Source organism: Pseudophryne corroboree, chromosome 8 (genome assembly GCF_028390025.1).
Source record: "Pseudophryne corroboree isolate aPseCor3 chromosome 8, aPseCor3.hap2, whole genome shotgun sequence".
In the NCBI taxonomy this organism is placed as follows: domain Eukaryota; kingdom Metazoa; phylum Chordata; class Amphibia; order Anura; family Myobatrachidae; genus Pseudophryne; species Pseudophryne corroboree.
Window position 1 is genome coordinate 1,652,294 of NC_086451.1, and position 16,936 is coordinate 1,669,229.

The following is a 16,936-nucleotide window of genomic DNA, read 5'->3' on the forward strand; positions in this document are numbered from 1 at the left end:
TCTGTAGTGTGACCCCGCAGGGGGATGGGCTGTGTTCTGTAGTGTGACCCCGCAGGGGGATGGGCTGCGTTGTGTAGTAGTGATGCAGCACCTGGAGATAGAGGGATGGTGGCTGGAGGCCCCGCTATCACCTACCCTAGGACAGGATGCAGTTAGACGTTACTGTAAGTACACTGGGCTGGTAGACGCGGCCCCGCAGTGACTCAGTATACAGGAACATTAGAAGGACAGATGAGGGCGGCCTCTCCGCCAGGGTACGGATGACTGGAGCAGTAAAGCTTAGTAAATGGGGTGATAGAAGTAGAGGGAGCTCTGTACTACCCGCAGACACTAGGCAGCCATCTTTATGGTGCTATATAATGTCTCAGTGCAGCGAGTGCTATTGTGGGTTCTGTATACCAGACAACATTGTAAGAGATAACTAGTTTAGTGCTGCTGCTGGAACTGGTCTGTGTGACGCTCATTGTTTTCCCTCCATTCATATCGTATGTGCTTGTGGTGCGGTATAAGGGGCTCGACTGGTGGTACAGCGTGACTGGACGGTTCTGTAGACGCCTCTGACGCGGTCACTGGGATAATATGTGTCAGACAAGTGTAGAGCAATGGAAATGATAATGTGTGCCGTGTGTGAGCGGTGTATTTGTCGCCCTCTTGTAGAGATACCACAATGTACGCGGTGTCTGCAGATGCTAAAGGCCTGGATAATGTGGTGAGCCTGCTGGCGGAGGTGGTGCTGCAGCCGCGGCTGTCTGGTAAGTCTATAGTCACTGATAGCGCCGATTCTCTCATGTATAGCGGCACACACACGTGGGATGGCCACAGAGACACGCACAAGTTCTAGTACACATTGGGTAATAGTCTGCGGGCAGCAACGCAGGGGCTGGCGCTAGTGATGCTTCTGTCAGCGGTTCTGTAGCCAGAAGTCTGGAACTTCATTCCCCCCTCTGAAGATTTACACCTGACTAAAGCAAACCTATAACAAGCGCAGTCTCCGCAGTATACGCGTTGTGGCATCATATTAGTAACGCCCATCCATTAGAAGCAGCTTTATCCTGCGCGGTCAGACGGCGGCGTCATCGCTTTCCTGGCGATCCTGACTATGCAGTCTGCATTATGTCACACCGCAGCCAGCCTGCACATCACCTTCCCAGTATAATCCTTTATCAAACCCAAGCATGTGACGTTACCCGTAGCAACCAATGAGACTTTGATGGTCCTTTCTTTACAGTAGTTAATGAAATGAAAGTTAACGCTGGCTTGCTGTGAATGTGGAGCAGACTGTATGAGTAGCGCCACCTACTGGCACGCTCTGGGGCAGTGATGGCTAACCTTGACACTCCAGCTGTTGTTGAACTACACATCCCAGCATGCCCTGCGTCAGTTTTGCTATTTGGCCATGCTAAAACTATTGCAGTGCATGCTGGGATGTGTAGTTCAACAACAGCTGGAGGGCCAAAGGTTCCCCATCCCTGCTCTAGGGCTTTCAAACAAGTCGCACACAGAAATCCCCAAAACATTTAGATTTGTACATAATATAATTTCCCATGACTGTCGCGGTGGCCGCAGTTCCTGAGTGTCGCCCCCTACGTCGTGTCTTCTAGATGAGGAGCTGGAGATGACGCGGATGGCTGTACGCTTTGAGCTGGAGGACCTGAACCTGAGACCAGACCCAGAACCGCTGCTGACTGAGATGATTCACGCAGTGAGTGCTTTCCTCTGTCTGTGGCCGCGTGCTGGCGATCGCGCTGATGTATCGCCTGCAGCATATTCTAGAGCAGTAGATCCAGATGTGTGCTCGGTGCCCGGTTATCAATGCAGGTGTCTGGGATTTACTTTATTTCTGTCTCAGGGACACCCACAGGCCGCAAATATGTAAACCAAATGTAATTCTGTCTTTTACTGACTTTAGAGAATGAGGTCTGTATAACAGCAGTGTCATGTGTGCATTATAGAATGAGGTCTGTATAACAGCAGTGTCATGTGTGCATTATAGAATGAGGTCTGTAGAACAGCAGTGTCATGTGTGCATTATAGAATGAGGTCTGTATAACAGCAGTGTCATGTGTGCATTATAGAATGAGGTATATAGAACAGCAGTGTCATGTGTGCATTATAGAATGAGGTCTGTAGAACAGCAGTGTCATGTGTGCATTATAGAATGAGGTCTGTAGAACAGCAGTGTCACGTGTGCATTATAGAATGAGGTATATAGAACAGCAGTGTCATGTGTGCATTATAGAATGAGGTCTGTATAACAGCAGTGTCATGTGTGCATTATAGAATGAGGTCTGTATAACAGCAGTGTCATGTGTGCATTATAGAATGAGGTATATAGAACAGCAGTGTCATGTGTGCATTATAGAATGAGGTCTGTATAACAGCAGTGTCATGTGTGCATTATAGAATGAGGTCTGTAGAACAGCAGTGTCATGTGTGCATTATAGAATGAGGTCTGTATAACAGCAGTGTCATGTGCATTATAGAATGAGGTCTGTATAACAGCAGTGTCATGTGTGCATTATAGAATGAGTTCTGTATAACAGCAGTGTCATGTGTGCATTATAGAATGAGGTCTGTATAACAGCAGTGTCATGTGTGCATTATAGAATGAGGTCTGTATAACAGCAGTGTCATGTGTGCATTATAGAATGAGGTCTGTAGAACAGCAGTGTCATGTGTGCATTATAGAATGAGGTCTGTAGAACAGTGTCATGTGTGCATTATAGAATGAGGTCTGTATAACAGCAGTGTCATGTGTGCATTATAGAATGAGGTCTGTATAACAGCAGTGTCATGTGTGCATTATAGAATGAGGTCTGTATAACAGCAGTGTCACGTGTGCATTATAGAATGAGGTCTGTATAACAGCAGTGTCATGTGTGCATTATAGAATGAGGTCTGTATAACAGCAGTGTCATGTGTACATTATAGAATGAGGTCTGTAGAACAGCAGTGTCATGTGTGCATTATAGAATGAGGTCTGTATAACAGCAGTGTCATGTGTGCATTATAGAATGAGGTCTGTAGAACAGCAGTGTCATGTGTGCATTATAGAATGAGGTCTGTATAACAGCAGTGTCATGTGTGCATTATAGAATGAGGTCTGTATAACAGCAGTGTCATGTGTGCATTATAGAATGAGGTCTGTATAACAGCAGTGTCATGTGTGCATTATAGAATGAGGTCTGTATAACAGCAGTGTCATGTGTGCATTATAGAATGAGGTCTGTATAACAGCAGTGTCATGTGTGCATTATAGAATGAGTTCTGTATAACAGCAGTGTCATGTGTGCATTATAGAATGAGGTCTGTATAACAGCAGTGTCATGTGTGCATTATAGAATGAGGTCTGTATAACAGCAGTGTCATGTGTGCATTATAGAATGAGGTCTGTATAACAGCAGTGTCATGTGTGCATTATAGAATGAGGTCTGTATAACAGCAGTGTCATGTGTGCATTATAGAATGAGGTCTGTATAACAGCAGTGTCATGTGTGCATTATAGAATGAGGTCTGTATAACAGCAGTGTCATGTGTGCATTATAGAATGAGGTCTGTATAACAGCAGTGTCATGTGTGCATTATAGAATGAGGTCTGTATAACAGCAGTGTCATGTGTGCATTATAGAATGAGGTCTGTATAACAGCAGTGTCATGTGTGCATTATAGAATGAGGTATATAGAACAGCAGTGTCATGTGTGCATTATAGAATGAGGTATATAGAACAGCAGTGTCGTGTGCATTATAGAATGAGGTATATAGAACAGCAGTGTCATGTGTGCATTATAGAATGAGGTATATAGAACAGCAGTGTCGTGTGCATTATAGAATGAGGTATATAGAACAGCAGTGTCATGTGTGCATTATAGAATGAGGTATATAGAACAGCAGTGTCATGTGTGCATTATAGAATGAGGTATATAGAACAGCAGTGTCATGTGTGCATTATAGAATGAGGTATGTAGAACAGCAGTGTCATGTGTGCATTATAGAATGAGGTATAATAGAACAGCAGTGTCATGTGTGCATTATAGAATGAGGTATATAGAACAGCAGTGTCATGTGTGCATTATAGAATGAGGTCTGTAGAACAGCAGTGTCATGTGTGCATTATAGAATGAGGTATATAGAACAGCAGTGTCATGTGTGCATTATAGAATGAGGTCTGTAGAACAGCAGTGTCCTGTGTGCATTATAGAATGAGGTCTGTAGAACAGCAGTGTCGTGTGCATTATAGAATGAGCTATATAGAACAGCAGTGTCATGTGTGCATTATAGAATGAGGTCTGTATAACAGCAGTGTCATGTGTGCATTATAGAATGAGGTCTGTATAACAGCAGTGTCGTGTGCATTATAGAATGAGGTATATAGAACAGCAGTGTCATGTGTGCATTATAGAATGAGGTATATAGAACAGCAGTGTCATGTGTGCATTATAGAATGAGGTATATAGAACAGCAGTGTCATGTGTGCATTATAGAATGAGGTATATAGAACAGCAGTGTCATGTGTGCATTATAGAATGAGGTCTGTAGAACAGCAGTGTCGTGTGCATTATAGAATGAGCTATATAGAACAGCAGTGTCATGTGTGCATTATAGAATGAGGTCTGTATAACAGCAGTGTCATGTGTGCATTATAGAATGAGGTCTGTATAACAGCAGTGTCGTGTGCATTATAGAATGAGGTATATAGAACAGCAGTGTCATGTGTGCATTATAGAATGAGGTCTGTAGAACAGCAGTGTCATGTGTGCATTATAGAATGAGGTCTGTAGAACAGCAGTGTCACGTGTGCATTATAGAATGAGCTATATAGAACAGCAGTGTCATGTGTGCATTATAGAATGAGGTCTGTAGAACAGGAGTGTCATGTGTGCATTATAGAATGAGGTCTGTAGAACAGCGGTGTCACGTGTGCATTATAGAATGAGGTCTGTAGAACAGCGGTGTCGTGTGCATTATAGAATGAGGTCTGTAGCACAGCGGTGTCATGTGTGCATTATAGAATGAGGTCTGTAGAACAGCAGTGTCGTGTGCATTATAGAATGAGGTATATAGAACAGCAGTGTCATGTGTGCATTATAGAATGAGGTCTGTGGTACAGCGTTGTCACGTGTGCATTATAGAATGAGGTCTGTAGAACAGTGGTGTCGTGAGCATTATAGAATGAGGTCTATAGCACAGCGGTGTCACGTGTGCATTTATAGAATGAGGTCTGTAGAACAGCAGTGTCATGTGTGCATTATAGAATGAGGTATATAGAACAGCGGTGTCACGTGTGCATTGTAGAATGAGGTCTGTAGAACAGCAGTGTCACGTGTGCATTATAGAATGAGGTATATAGAACAGCAGTGTCATGTGTGCATTATAGAATGAGGTATATAGAACAGCAGTGTCATGTGTGCATTATAGAATGAGGTCCGTAGAACAGCAGTGTCATGTGTGCATTATAGAATGAGGTCTGTATAACAGCAGTGTCACGTGTGCATTATAGAATGAGGTCTGTAGAACAGCAGTGTCATGTGTGCATTATAGAATGAGGTTTGTATAACAGCAGTGTCACGTGTGCATTATAGAATGAGGTTTGTATAACAGCAGTGTCACGTGTGCATTATAGAATGAGGTCTGTAGCACAGCAGTGTCACGTGTGCATTATAGAATGAGGTTTGTATAACAGCAGTGTCACGTGTGCATTATAGAATGAGGTCTGTAGCACAGCAGTGTCACGTGTGCATTATAGAATGAGGTCTGTAGAACAGCAGTGTCACGTGTGCATTATAGAATGAGTTATTGGTACAGCAGTGTCACGTGTGCATTATAGAATGAGGTTTGTATAACAGCAGTGTCACGTGTGCATTATAGAATGAGGTCTGTAGAACAGCAGTGTCACGTGTGCATTATAGAATGAGGTCTGTAGCACAGCAGTGTCACGTGTGCATTATAGAATGAGGTCTGTAGAACAGCAGTGTCACGTGTGCATTATAGAATGAGGTATATAGAACAGCAGTGTCACGTGTGCATTATAGAATGAGGTATATAGAACAGCAGTGTCACGTGTGCATTATAGAATGAGGTCTGTAGAACAGCAGTGTCATGTGTGCATTATAGAATGAGGTCTGTAGAACAGCAGTGTCACGTGTGCATTATAGAATGAGGTCTGTAGAACAGCAGTGTCACGTGTGCATTATAGAATGAGGTCTGTAGAACAGCAGTGTCACGTGTGCATTATAGAATGAGTTATTGGTACAGCGGTGTCACGTGTGCATTATAGAATGAGGTATGTGGTACAGCGGTGTTGTGTGCATTATAGAATGAGGTCTGTAGAACAGCAGTGTCGTGTGCATTATAGAATGAGGTATGTCGTACAGCGGTGTCGTGTGCATTATAGAATGAGGTCCGTATAACAGCAGTGTCACGTGTGCATTATAGAATGAGGTCTGTATAACAGCAGTGTCATGTGTGCATTATAGAATGAGGTCTGTATAACAGCAGTGTCATGTGTGCATTATAGAATGAGGTCTGTATAACAGCAGTGTCATGTGTGCATTATAGAATGAGGTATATAGAACAGCAGTGTCATGTGTGCATTATAGAATGAGGTATATAGAACAGCAGTGTCATGTGTGCATTATAGAATGAGGTCTGTAGAACAGCAGTGTCATGTGTGCATTATAGAATGAGGTATGTGGTACAGCGGTGTTGTGTGCATTATAGAATGAGGTATATAGAACAGCAGTGTCATGTGTGCATTATAGAATGAGGTCTGTAGAACAGCAGTGTCGTGTGCATTATAGAATGAGGTCTGTAGAACAGCAGTGTCACGTGTGCATTATAGAATGAGGTATATAGAACAGCAGTGTCATGTGTGCATTATAGAATGAGGTATATAGAACAGCATTGTCATGTGTGCATTATAGAATGAGGTCTGTATAACAGCATTGTCATGTGTGCATTATAGAATGAGGTCTGTATAACAGCAGTGTCATGTGTGCATTATAGAATGAGGTATATAGAACAGCAGTGTCGTGTGCATTATAGAATGAGGTCTGTATAACAGCAGTGTCATGTGTGCATTATAGAATGAGGTCTGTAGAACAGCAGTGTCGTGTGTGCATTATAGAATGAGGTATATAGAACAGCAGTGTCGTGTGCATTATAGAATGAGGTCTGTATAACAGCAGTGTCATGTGTGCATTATAGAATGAGGTATATAGAACAGCAGTGTCATGTGTGCATTATAGAATGAGGTATATAGAACAGCAGTGTCGTGTGCATTATAGAATGAGGTATATAGAACAGCAGTGTCATGTGTGCATTATAGAATGAGGTCTGTAGAACAGCAGTGTCATGTGTGCATTATAGAATGAGGTCTGTAGAACAGCAGTGTCGTGTGCATTATAGAATGAGCTATATAGAACAGCAGTGTCATGTGTGCATTATAGAATGAGGTCTGTAGAACAGCAGTGTCACGTGTGCATTATAGAATGAGGTATATAGAACAGCAGTGTCATGTGTGCATTATAGAATGAGGTATATAGAACAGCAGTGTCGTGTGCATTATAGAATGAGGTATATAGAACAGCAGTGTCATGTGTGCATTATAGAATGAGGTATATAGAACAGCAGTGTCGTGTGCATTATAGAATGAGGTATATAGAACAGCAGTGTCATGTGTGCATTATAGAATGAGGTATATAGAACAGCAGTGTCATGTGTGCATTATAGAATGAGGTATATAGAACAGCAGTGTCATGTGTGCATTATAGAATGAGGTATGTAGAACAGCAGTGTCATGTGTGCATTATAGAATGAGGTATAATAGAACAGCAGTGTCATGTGTGCATTATAGAATGAGGTATATAGAACAGCAGTGTCATGTGTGCATTATAGAATGAGGTCTGTAGAACAGCAGTGTCATGTGTGCATTATAGAATGAGGTATATAGAACAGCAGTGTCATGTGTGCATTATAGAATGAGGTCTGTAGAACAGCAGTGTCCTGTGTGCATTATAGAATGAGGTCTGTAGAACAGCAGTGTCGTGTGCATTATAGAATGAGCTATATAGAACAGCAGTGTCATGTGTGCATTATAGAATGAGGTCTGTATAACAGCAGTGTCATGTGTGCATTATAGAATGAGGTCTGTATAACAGCAGTGTCGTGTGCATTATAGAATGAGGTATATAGAACAGCAGTGTCATGTGTGCATTATAGAATGAGGTATATAGAACAGCAGTGTCATGTGTGCATTATAGAATGAGGTATATAGAACAGCAGTGTCATGTGTGCATTATAGAATGAGGTATATAGAACAGCAGTGTCATGTGTGCATTATAGAATGAGGTCTGTAGAACAGCAGTGTCGTGTGCATTATAGAATGAGCTATATAGAACAGCAGTGTCATGTGTGCATTATAGAATGAGGTCTGTATAACAGCAGTGTCATGTGTGCATTATAGAATGAGGTCTGTATAACAGCAGTGTCGTGTGCATTATAGAATGAGGTATATAGAACAGCAGTGTCATGTGTGCATTATAGAATGAGGTCTGTAGAACAGCAGTGTCATGTGTGCATTATAGAATGAGGTCTGTAGAACAGCAGTGTCACGTGTGCATTATAGAATGAGCTATATAGAACAGCAGTGTCATGTGTGCATTATAGAATGAGGTCTGTAGAACAGGAGTGTCATGTGTGCATTATAGAATGAGGTCTGTAGAACAGCGGTGTCACGTGTGCATTATAGAATGAGGTCTGTAGAACAGCGGTGTCGTGTGCATTATAGAATGAGGTCTGTAGCACAGCGGTGTCATGTGTGCATTATAGAATGAGGTCTGTAGAACAGCAGTGTCGTGTGCATTATAGAATGAGGTATATAGAACAGCAGTGTCATGTGTGCATTATAGAATGAGGTCTGTGGTACAGCGTTGTCACGTGTGCATTATAGAATGAGGTCTGTAGAACAGTGGTGTCGTGAGCATTATAGAATGAGGTCTATAGCACAGCGGTGTCACGTGTGCATTTATAGAATGAGGTCTGTAGAACAGCAGTGTCATGTGTGCATTATAGAATGAGGTATATAGAACAGCGGTGTCACGTGTGCATTGTAGAATGAGGTCTGTAGAACAGCAGTGTCACGTGTGCATTATAGAATGAGGTATATAGAACAGCAGTGTCATGTGTGCATTATAGAATGAGGTATATAGAACAGCAGTGTCATGTGTGCATTATAGAATGAGGTCCGTAGAACAGCAGTGTCATGTGTGCATTATAGAATGAGGTCTGTATAACAGCAGTGTCACGTGTGCATTATAGAATGAGGTCTGTAGAACAGCAGTGTCATGTGTGCATTATAGAATGAGGTTTGTATAACAGCAGTGTCACGTGTGCATTATAGAATGAGGTTTGTATAACAGCAGTGTCACGTGTGCATTATAGAATGAGGTCTGTAGCACAGCAGTGTCACGTGTGCATTATAGAATGAGGTTTGTATAACAGCAGTGTCACGTGTGCATTATAGAATGAGGTCTGTAGCACAGCAGTGTCACGTGTGCATTATAGAATGAGGTCTGTAGAACAGCAGTGTCACGTGTGCATTATAGAATGAGTTATTGGTACAGCAGTGTCACGTGTGCATTATAGAATGAGGTTTGTATAACAGCAGTGTCACGTGTGCATTATAGAATGAGGTCTGTAGAACAGCAGTGTCACGTGTGCATTATAGAATGAGGTCTGTAGCACAGCAGTGTCACGTGTGCATTATAGAATGAGGTCTGTAGAACAGCAGTGTCACGTGTGCATTATAGAATGAGGTATATAGAACAGCAGTGTCACGTGTGCATTATAGAATGAGGTATATAGAACAGCAGTGTCACGTGTGCATTATAGAATGAGGTCTGTAGAACAGCAGTGTCATGTGTGCATTATAGAATGAGGTCTGTAGAACAGCAGTGTCACGTGTGCATTATAGAATGAGGTCTGTAGAACAGCAGTGTCACGTGTGCATTATAGAATGAGGTCTGTAGAACAGCAGTGTCACGTGTGCATTATAGAATGAGTTATTGGTACAGCGGTGTCACGTGTGCATTATAGAATGAGGTATGTGGTACAGCGGTGTTGTGTGCATTATAGAATGAGGTCTGTAGAACAGCAGTGTCGTGTGCATTATAGAATGAGGTATGTCGTACAGCGGTGTCGTGTGCATTATAGAATGAGGTCCGTATAACAGCAGTGTCACGTGTGCATTATAGAATGAGGTCTGTATAACAGCAGTGTCATGTGTGCATTATAGAATGAGGTCTGTATAACAGCAGTGTCATGTGTGCATTATAGAATGAGGTCTGTATAACAGCAGTGTCATGTGTGCATTATAGAATGAGGTATATAGAACAGCAGTGTCATGTGTGCATTATAGAATGAGGTATATAGAACAGCAGTGTCATGTGTGCATTATAGAATGAGGTCTGTAGAACAGCAGTGTCATGTGTGCATTATAGAATGAGGTATGTGGTACAGCGGTGTTGTGTGCATTATAGAATGAGGTATATAGAACAGCAGTGTCATGTGTGCATTATAGAATGAGGTCTGTAGAACAGCAGTGTCGTGTGCATTATAGAATGAGGTCTGTAGAACAGCAGTGTCACGTGTGCATTATAGAATGAGGTATATAGAACAGCAGTGTCATGTGTGCATTATAGAATGAGGTATATAGAACAGCATTGTCATGTGTGCATTATAGAATGAGGTCTGTATAACAGCATTGTCATGTGTGCATTATAGAATGAGGTCTGTATAACAGCAGTGTCATGTGTGCATTATAGAATGAGGTATATAGAACAGCAGTGTCGTGTGCATTATAGAATGAGGTCTGTATAACAGCAGTGTCATGTGTGCATTATAGAATGAGGTCTGTAGAACAGCAGTGTCGTGTGTGCATTATAGAATGAGGTATATAGAACAGCAGTGTCGTGTGCATTATAGAATGAGGTCTGTATAACAGCAGTGTCATGTGTGCATTATAGAATGAGGTATATAGAACAGCAGTGTCATGTGTGCATTATAGAATGAGGTATATAGAACAGCAGTGTCGTGTGCATTATAGAATGAGGTATATAGAACAGCAGTGTCATGTGTGCATTATAGAATGAGGTCTGTAGAACAGCAGTGTCATGTGTGCATTATAGAATGAGGTCTGTAGAACAGCAGTGTCGTGTGCATTATAGAATGAGCTATATAGAACAGCAGTGTCATGTGTGCATTATAGAATGAGGTCTGTAGAACAGCAGTGTCACGTGTGCATTATAGAATGAGGTATATAGAACAGCAGTGTCATGTGTGCATTATAGAATGAGGTCTGTATAACAGCAGTGTCATGTGTGCATTATAGAATGAGGTCTGTATAACAGCAGTGTCATGTGTGCATTATAGAATGAGGTATATAGAACAGCAGTGTCATGTGTGCATTATAGAATGAGGTCTGTATAACAGCAGTGTCATGTGTGCATTATAGAATGAGGTCTGTAGAACAGCAGTGTCATGTGTGCATTATAGAATGAGGTCTGTAGAACAGCAGTGTCACGTGTGCATTATAGAATGAGGTATATAGAACAGCAGTGTCATGTGTGCATTATAGAATGAGGTATATAGAACAGCAGTGTCATGTGTGCATTATAGAATGAGGTCTGTAGAACAGCAGTGTCATGTGTGCATTATAGAATGAGGTCTGTAGAACAGCAGTGTCACGTGTGCATTATAGAATGAGCTATATAGAACAGCAGTGTCATGTGTGCATTATAGAATGAGGTCTGTATAACAGCAGTGTCATGTGTGCATTATAGAATGAGGTCTGTAGAACAGCAGTGTCATGTGTGCATTATAGAATGAGGTCTGTATAACAGCAGTGTCATGTGTGCATTATAGAATGAGGTCTGTATAACAGCAGTGTCATGTGTGCATTATAGAATGAGGTCTGTATAACAGCAGTGTCACGTGTGCATTATAGAATGAGGTCTGTATAACAGCAGTGTCATGTGTGCATTATAGAATGAGGTCTGTATAACAGCAGTGTCATGTGTGCATTATAGAATGAGGTCTGTAGAACAGCAGTGTCATGTGTGCATTATAGAATGAGGTCTGTATAACAGCAGTGTCATGTGTGCATTATAGAATGAGGTCTGTAGAACAGCAGTGTCATGTGTGCATTATAGAATGAGGTCTGTATAACAGCAGTGTCATGTGTGCATTATAGAATGAGGTCTGTAGAACAGCAGTGTCATGTGTGCATTATAGAATGAGGTCTGTAGAACAGCAGTGTCATGTGTGCATTATAGAATGAGGTCTGTATAACAGCAGTGTCATGTGTGCATTATAGAATGAGGTCTGTAGAACAGCAGTGTCGTGTGCATTATAGAATGAGGTCTGTATAACAGCAGTGTCATGTGTGCATTATAGAATGAGGTCTGTATAACAGCAGTGTCATGTGTGCATTATAGAATGAGGTCTGTATAACAGCAGTGTCATGTGTGCATTATAGAATGAGTTCTGTATAACAGCAGTGTCATGTGTGCATTATAGAATGAGGTCTGTATAACAGCAGTGTCATGTGTGCATTATAGAATGAGGTCTGTATAACAGCAGTGTCATGTGTGCATTATAGAATGAGGTCTGTATAACAGCAGTGTCATGTGTGCATTATAGAATGAGGTCTGTATAACAGCAGTGTCATGTGTGCATTATAGAATGAGGTCTGTATAACAGCAGTGTCATGTGTGCATTATAGAATGAGGTCTGTATAACAGCAGTGTCATGTGTGCATTATAGAATGAGGTCTGTATAACAGCAGTGTCATGTGTGCATTATAGAATGAGGTCTGTATAACAGCAGTGTCATGTGTGCATTATAGAATGAGGTCTGTATAACAGCAGTGTCATGTGTGCATTATAGAATGAGGTATATAGAACAGCAGTGTCGTGTGCATTATAGAATGAGGTATATAGAACAGCAGTGTCATGTGTGCATTATAGAATGAGGTATATAGAACAGCAGTGTCGTGTGCATTATAGAATGAGGTATATAGAACAGCAGTGTCATGTGTGCATTATAGAATGAGGTATATAGAACAGCAGTGTCATGTGTGCATTATAGAATGAGGTATATAGAACAGCAGTGTCATGTGTGCATTATAGAATGAGGTATGTAGAACAGCAGTGTCATGTGTGCATTATAGAATGAGGTATAATAGAACAGCAGTGTCATGTGTGCATTATAGAATGAGGTATATAGAACAGCAGTGTCATGTGTGCATTATAGAATGAGGTCTGTAGAACAGCAGTGTCATGTGTGCATTATAGAATGAGGTATATAGAACAGCAGTGTCATGTGTGCATTATAGAATGAGGTCTGTAGAACAGCAGTGTCCTGTGTGCATTATAGAATGAGGTCTGTAGAACAGCAGTGTCGTGTGCATTATAGAATGAGCTATATAGAACAGCAGTGTCGTGTGTGCATTATAGAATGAGGTCTGTATAACAGCAGTGTCATGTGTGCATTATAGAATGAGGTCTGTATAACAGCAGTGTCGTGTGCATTATAGAATGAGGTATATAGAACAGCAGTGTCATGTGTGCATTATAGAATGAGGTATATAGAACAGCAGTGTCATGTGTGCATTATAGAATGAGGTATATAGAACAGCAGTGTCATGTGTGCATTATAGAATGAGGTATATAGAACAGCAGTGTCATGTGTGCATTATAGAATGAGGTCTGTAGAACAGCAGTGTCGTGTGCATTATAGAATGAGCTATATAGAACAGCAGTGTCATGTGTGCATTATAGAATGAGGTCTGTATAACAGCAGTGTCATGTGTGCATTATAGAATGAGGTCTGTATAACAGCAGTGTCATGTGTGCATTATAGAATGAGGTATATAGAACAGCAGTGTCATGTGTGCATTATAGAATGAGGTATATAGAACAGCAGTGTCGTGTGCATTATAGAATGAGGTATATAGAACAGCAGTGTCGTGTGCATTATAGAATGAGGTCTGTAGAACAGCAGTGTCATGTGTGCATTATAGAATGAGGTCTGTAGAACAGCAGTGTCACGTGTGCATTATAGAATGAGGTATATAGAACAGCAGTGTCATGTGTGCATTATAGAATGAGGTATATAGAACAGCAGTGTCATGTGTGCATTATAGAATGAGGTCTGTAGAACAGCAGTGTCATGTGTGCATTATAGAATGAGGTCTGTAGAACAGCAGTGTCACGTGTGCATTATAGAATAAGCTATATAGAACAGCAGTGTCATGTGTGCATTATAGAATGAGGTCTGTAGAACAGGAGTGTCATGTGTGCATTATAGAATGAGGTCTGTAGAACAGCGGTGTCACGTGTGCATTATAGAATGAGGTCTGTAGAACAGCGGTGTCGTGTGCATTATAGAATGAGGTCTGTAGCACAGCGGTGTCACGTGTGCATTATAGAATGAGGTCTGTAGAACAGCAGTGTCGTGTGCATTATAGAATGAGGTATATAGAACAGCAGTGTCATGTGTGCATTATAGAATGAGGTCTGTGGTACAGCGTTGTCACGTGTGCATTATAGAATGAGGTCTGTAGAACAGTGGTGTCGTGAGCATTATAGAATGAGGTCTATAGCACAGCGGTGTCACGTGTGCATTTATAGAATGAGGTCTGTAGAACAGCAGTGTCATGTGTGCATTATAGAATGAGGTATATAGAACAGCGGTGTCACGTGTGCATTGTAGAATGAGGTCTGTAGAACAGCAGTGTCACGTGTGCATTATAGAATGAGGTATATAGAACAGCAGTGTCATGTGTGCATTATAGAATGAGGTATATAGAACAGCAGTGTCATGTGTGCATTATAGAATGAGGTCCGTAGAACAGCAGTGTCATGTGTGCATTATAGAATGAGGTCTGTATAACAGCAGTGTCACGTGTGCATTATAGAATGAGGTCTGTAGAACAGCAGTGTCATGTGTGCATTATAGAATGAGGTTTGTATAACAGCAGTGTCACGTGTGCATTATAGAATGAGGTTTGTATAACAGCAGTGTCACGTGTGCATTATAGAATGAGGTCTGTAGCACAGCAGTGTCACGTGTGCATTATAGAATGAGGTTTGTATAACAGCAGTGTCACGTGTGCATTATAGAATGAGGTCTGTAGCACAGCAGTGTCACGTGTGCATTATAGAATGAGGTCTGTAGAACAGCAGTGTCACGTGTGCATTATAGAATGAGTTATTGGTACAGCAGTGTCACGTGTGCATTATAGAATGAGGTTTGTATAACAGCAGTGTCACGTGTGCATTATAGAATGAGGTCTGTAGAACAGCAGTGTCACGTGTGCATTATAGAATGAGGTCTGTAGCACAGCAGTGTCACGTGTGCATTATAGAATGAGGTCTGTAGAACAGCAGTGTCACGTGTGCATTATAGAATGAGGTATATAGAACAGCAGTGTCACGTGTGCATTATAGAATGAGGTATATAGAACAGCAGTGTCACGTGTGCATTATAGAATGAGGTCTGTAGAACAGCAGTGTCATGTGTGCATTATAGAATGAGGTCTGTAGAACAGCAGTGTCACGTGTGCATTATAGAATGAGGTCTGTAGAACAGCAGTGTCACGTGTGCATTATAGAATGAGGTCTGTAGAACAGCAGTGTCACGTGTGCATTATAGAATGAGTTATTGGTACAGCGGTGTCACGTGTGCATTATAGAATGAGGTATGTGGTACAGCGGTGTTGTGTGCATTATAGAATGAGGTCTGTAGAACAGCAGTGTCGTGTGCATTATAGAATGAGGTATGTCGTACAGCGGTGTCGTGTGCATTATAGAATGAGGTCCGTATAACAGCAGTGTCACGTGTGCATTATAGAATGAGGTCTGTATAACAGCAGTGTCATGTGTGCATTATAGAATGAGGTCTGTATAACAGCAGTGTCATGTGTGCATTATAGAATGAGGTCTGTATAACAGCAGTGTCATGTGTGCATTATAGAATGAGGTATATAGAACAGCAGTGTCGTGTGCATTATAGAATGAGGTATATAGAACAGCAGTGTCATGTGTGCATTATAGAATGAGGTCTGTAGAACAGCAGTGTCATGTGTGCATTATAGAATGAGGTATGTGGTACAGCGGTGTTGTGTGCATTATAGAATGAGGTATATAGAACAGCAGTGTCATGTGTGCATTATAGAATGAGGTCTGTAGAACAGCAGTGTCGTGTGCATTATAGAATGAGGTCTGTAGAACAGCAGTGTCACGTGTGCATTATAGAATGAGGTATATAGAACAGCAGTGTCATGTGTGCATTATAGAATGAGGTATATAGAACAGCATTGTCATGTGTGCATTATAGAATGAGGTCTGTATAACAGCATTGTCATGTGTGCATTATAGAATGAGGTCTGTATAACAGCAGTGTCATGTGTGCATTATAGAATGAGGTCTGTATAACAGCAGTGTCATGTGTGCATTATAGAATGAGCTATATAGAACAGCAGTGTCGTGTGCATTATAGAATGAGGTATATAGAACAGCAGTGTCGTGTGCATTATAGAATGAGGTCTGTATAACAGCAGTGTCATGTGTGCATTATAGAATGAGGTCTGTAGAACAGCAGTGTCGTGTGCATTATAGAATGAGGTATATAGAACAGCAGTGTCATGTGTGCATTATAGAATGAGGTATATAGAACAGCAGTGTCGTGTGCATTATAGAATGAGGTATATAGAACAGCAGTGTCATGTGTGCATTATAGAATGAGGTCTGTAGAACAGCAGTGTCATGTGTGCATTATAGAATGAGGTCTGTAGAACAGCAGTGTCGTGTGCATTATAGAATGAGCTATATAGAACAGCAGTGTCACGTGTGCATTATAGAATGAGGTCTGTAGAAC

At 41.4% G+C, this 16,936-nt stretch overlaps 1 protein-coding gene across 1 annotated transcript in view; it reads left to right on the forward strand.

Moving 5' to 3' along the window:
* The window catches only part of PMPCA (peptidase, mitochondrial processing subunit alpha), a 206,831-nt gene that overhangs the window by 118,246 nt on the left and 71,649 nt on the right, over positions 1-16,936 (forward strand). Inside the window, exons 5-6 of the mRNA XM_063935817.1 lie at positions 658-752; positions 1,602-1,702. Coding sequence (XP_063791887.1) covers positions 658-752; positions 1,602-1,702 — 196 coding nt within the window. The remainder of the gene's footprint in view (positions 1-657; positions 753-1,601; positions 1,703-16,936) is intronic.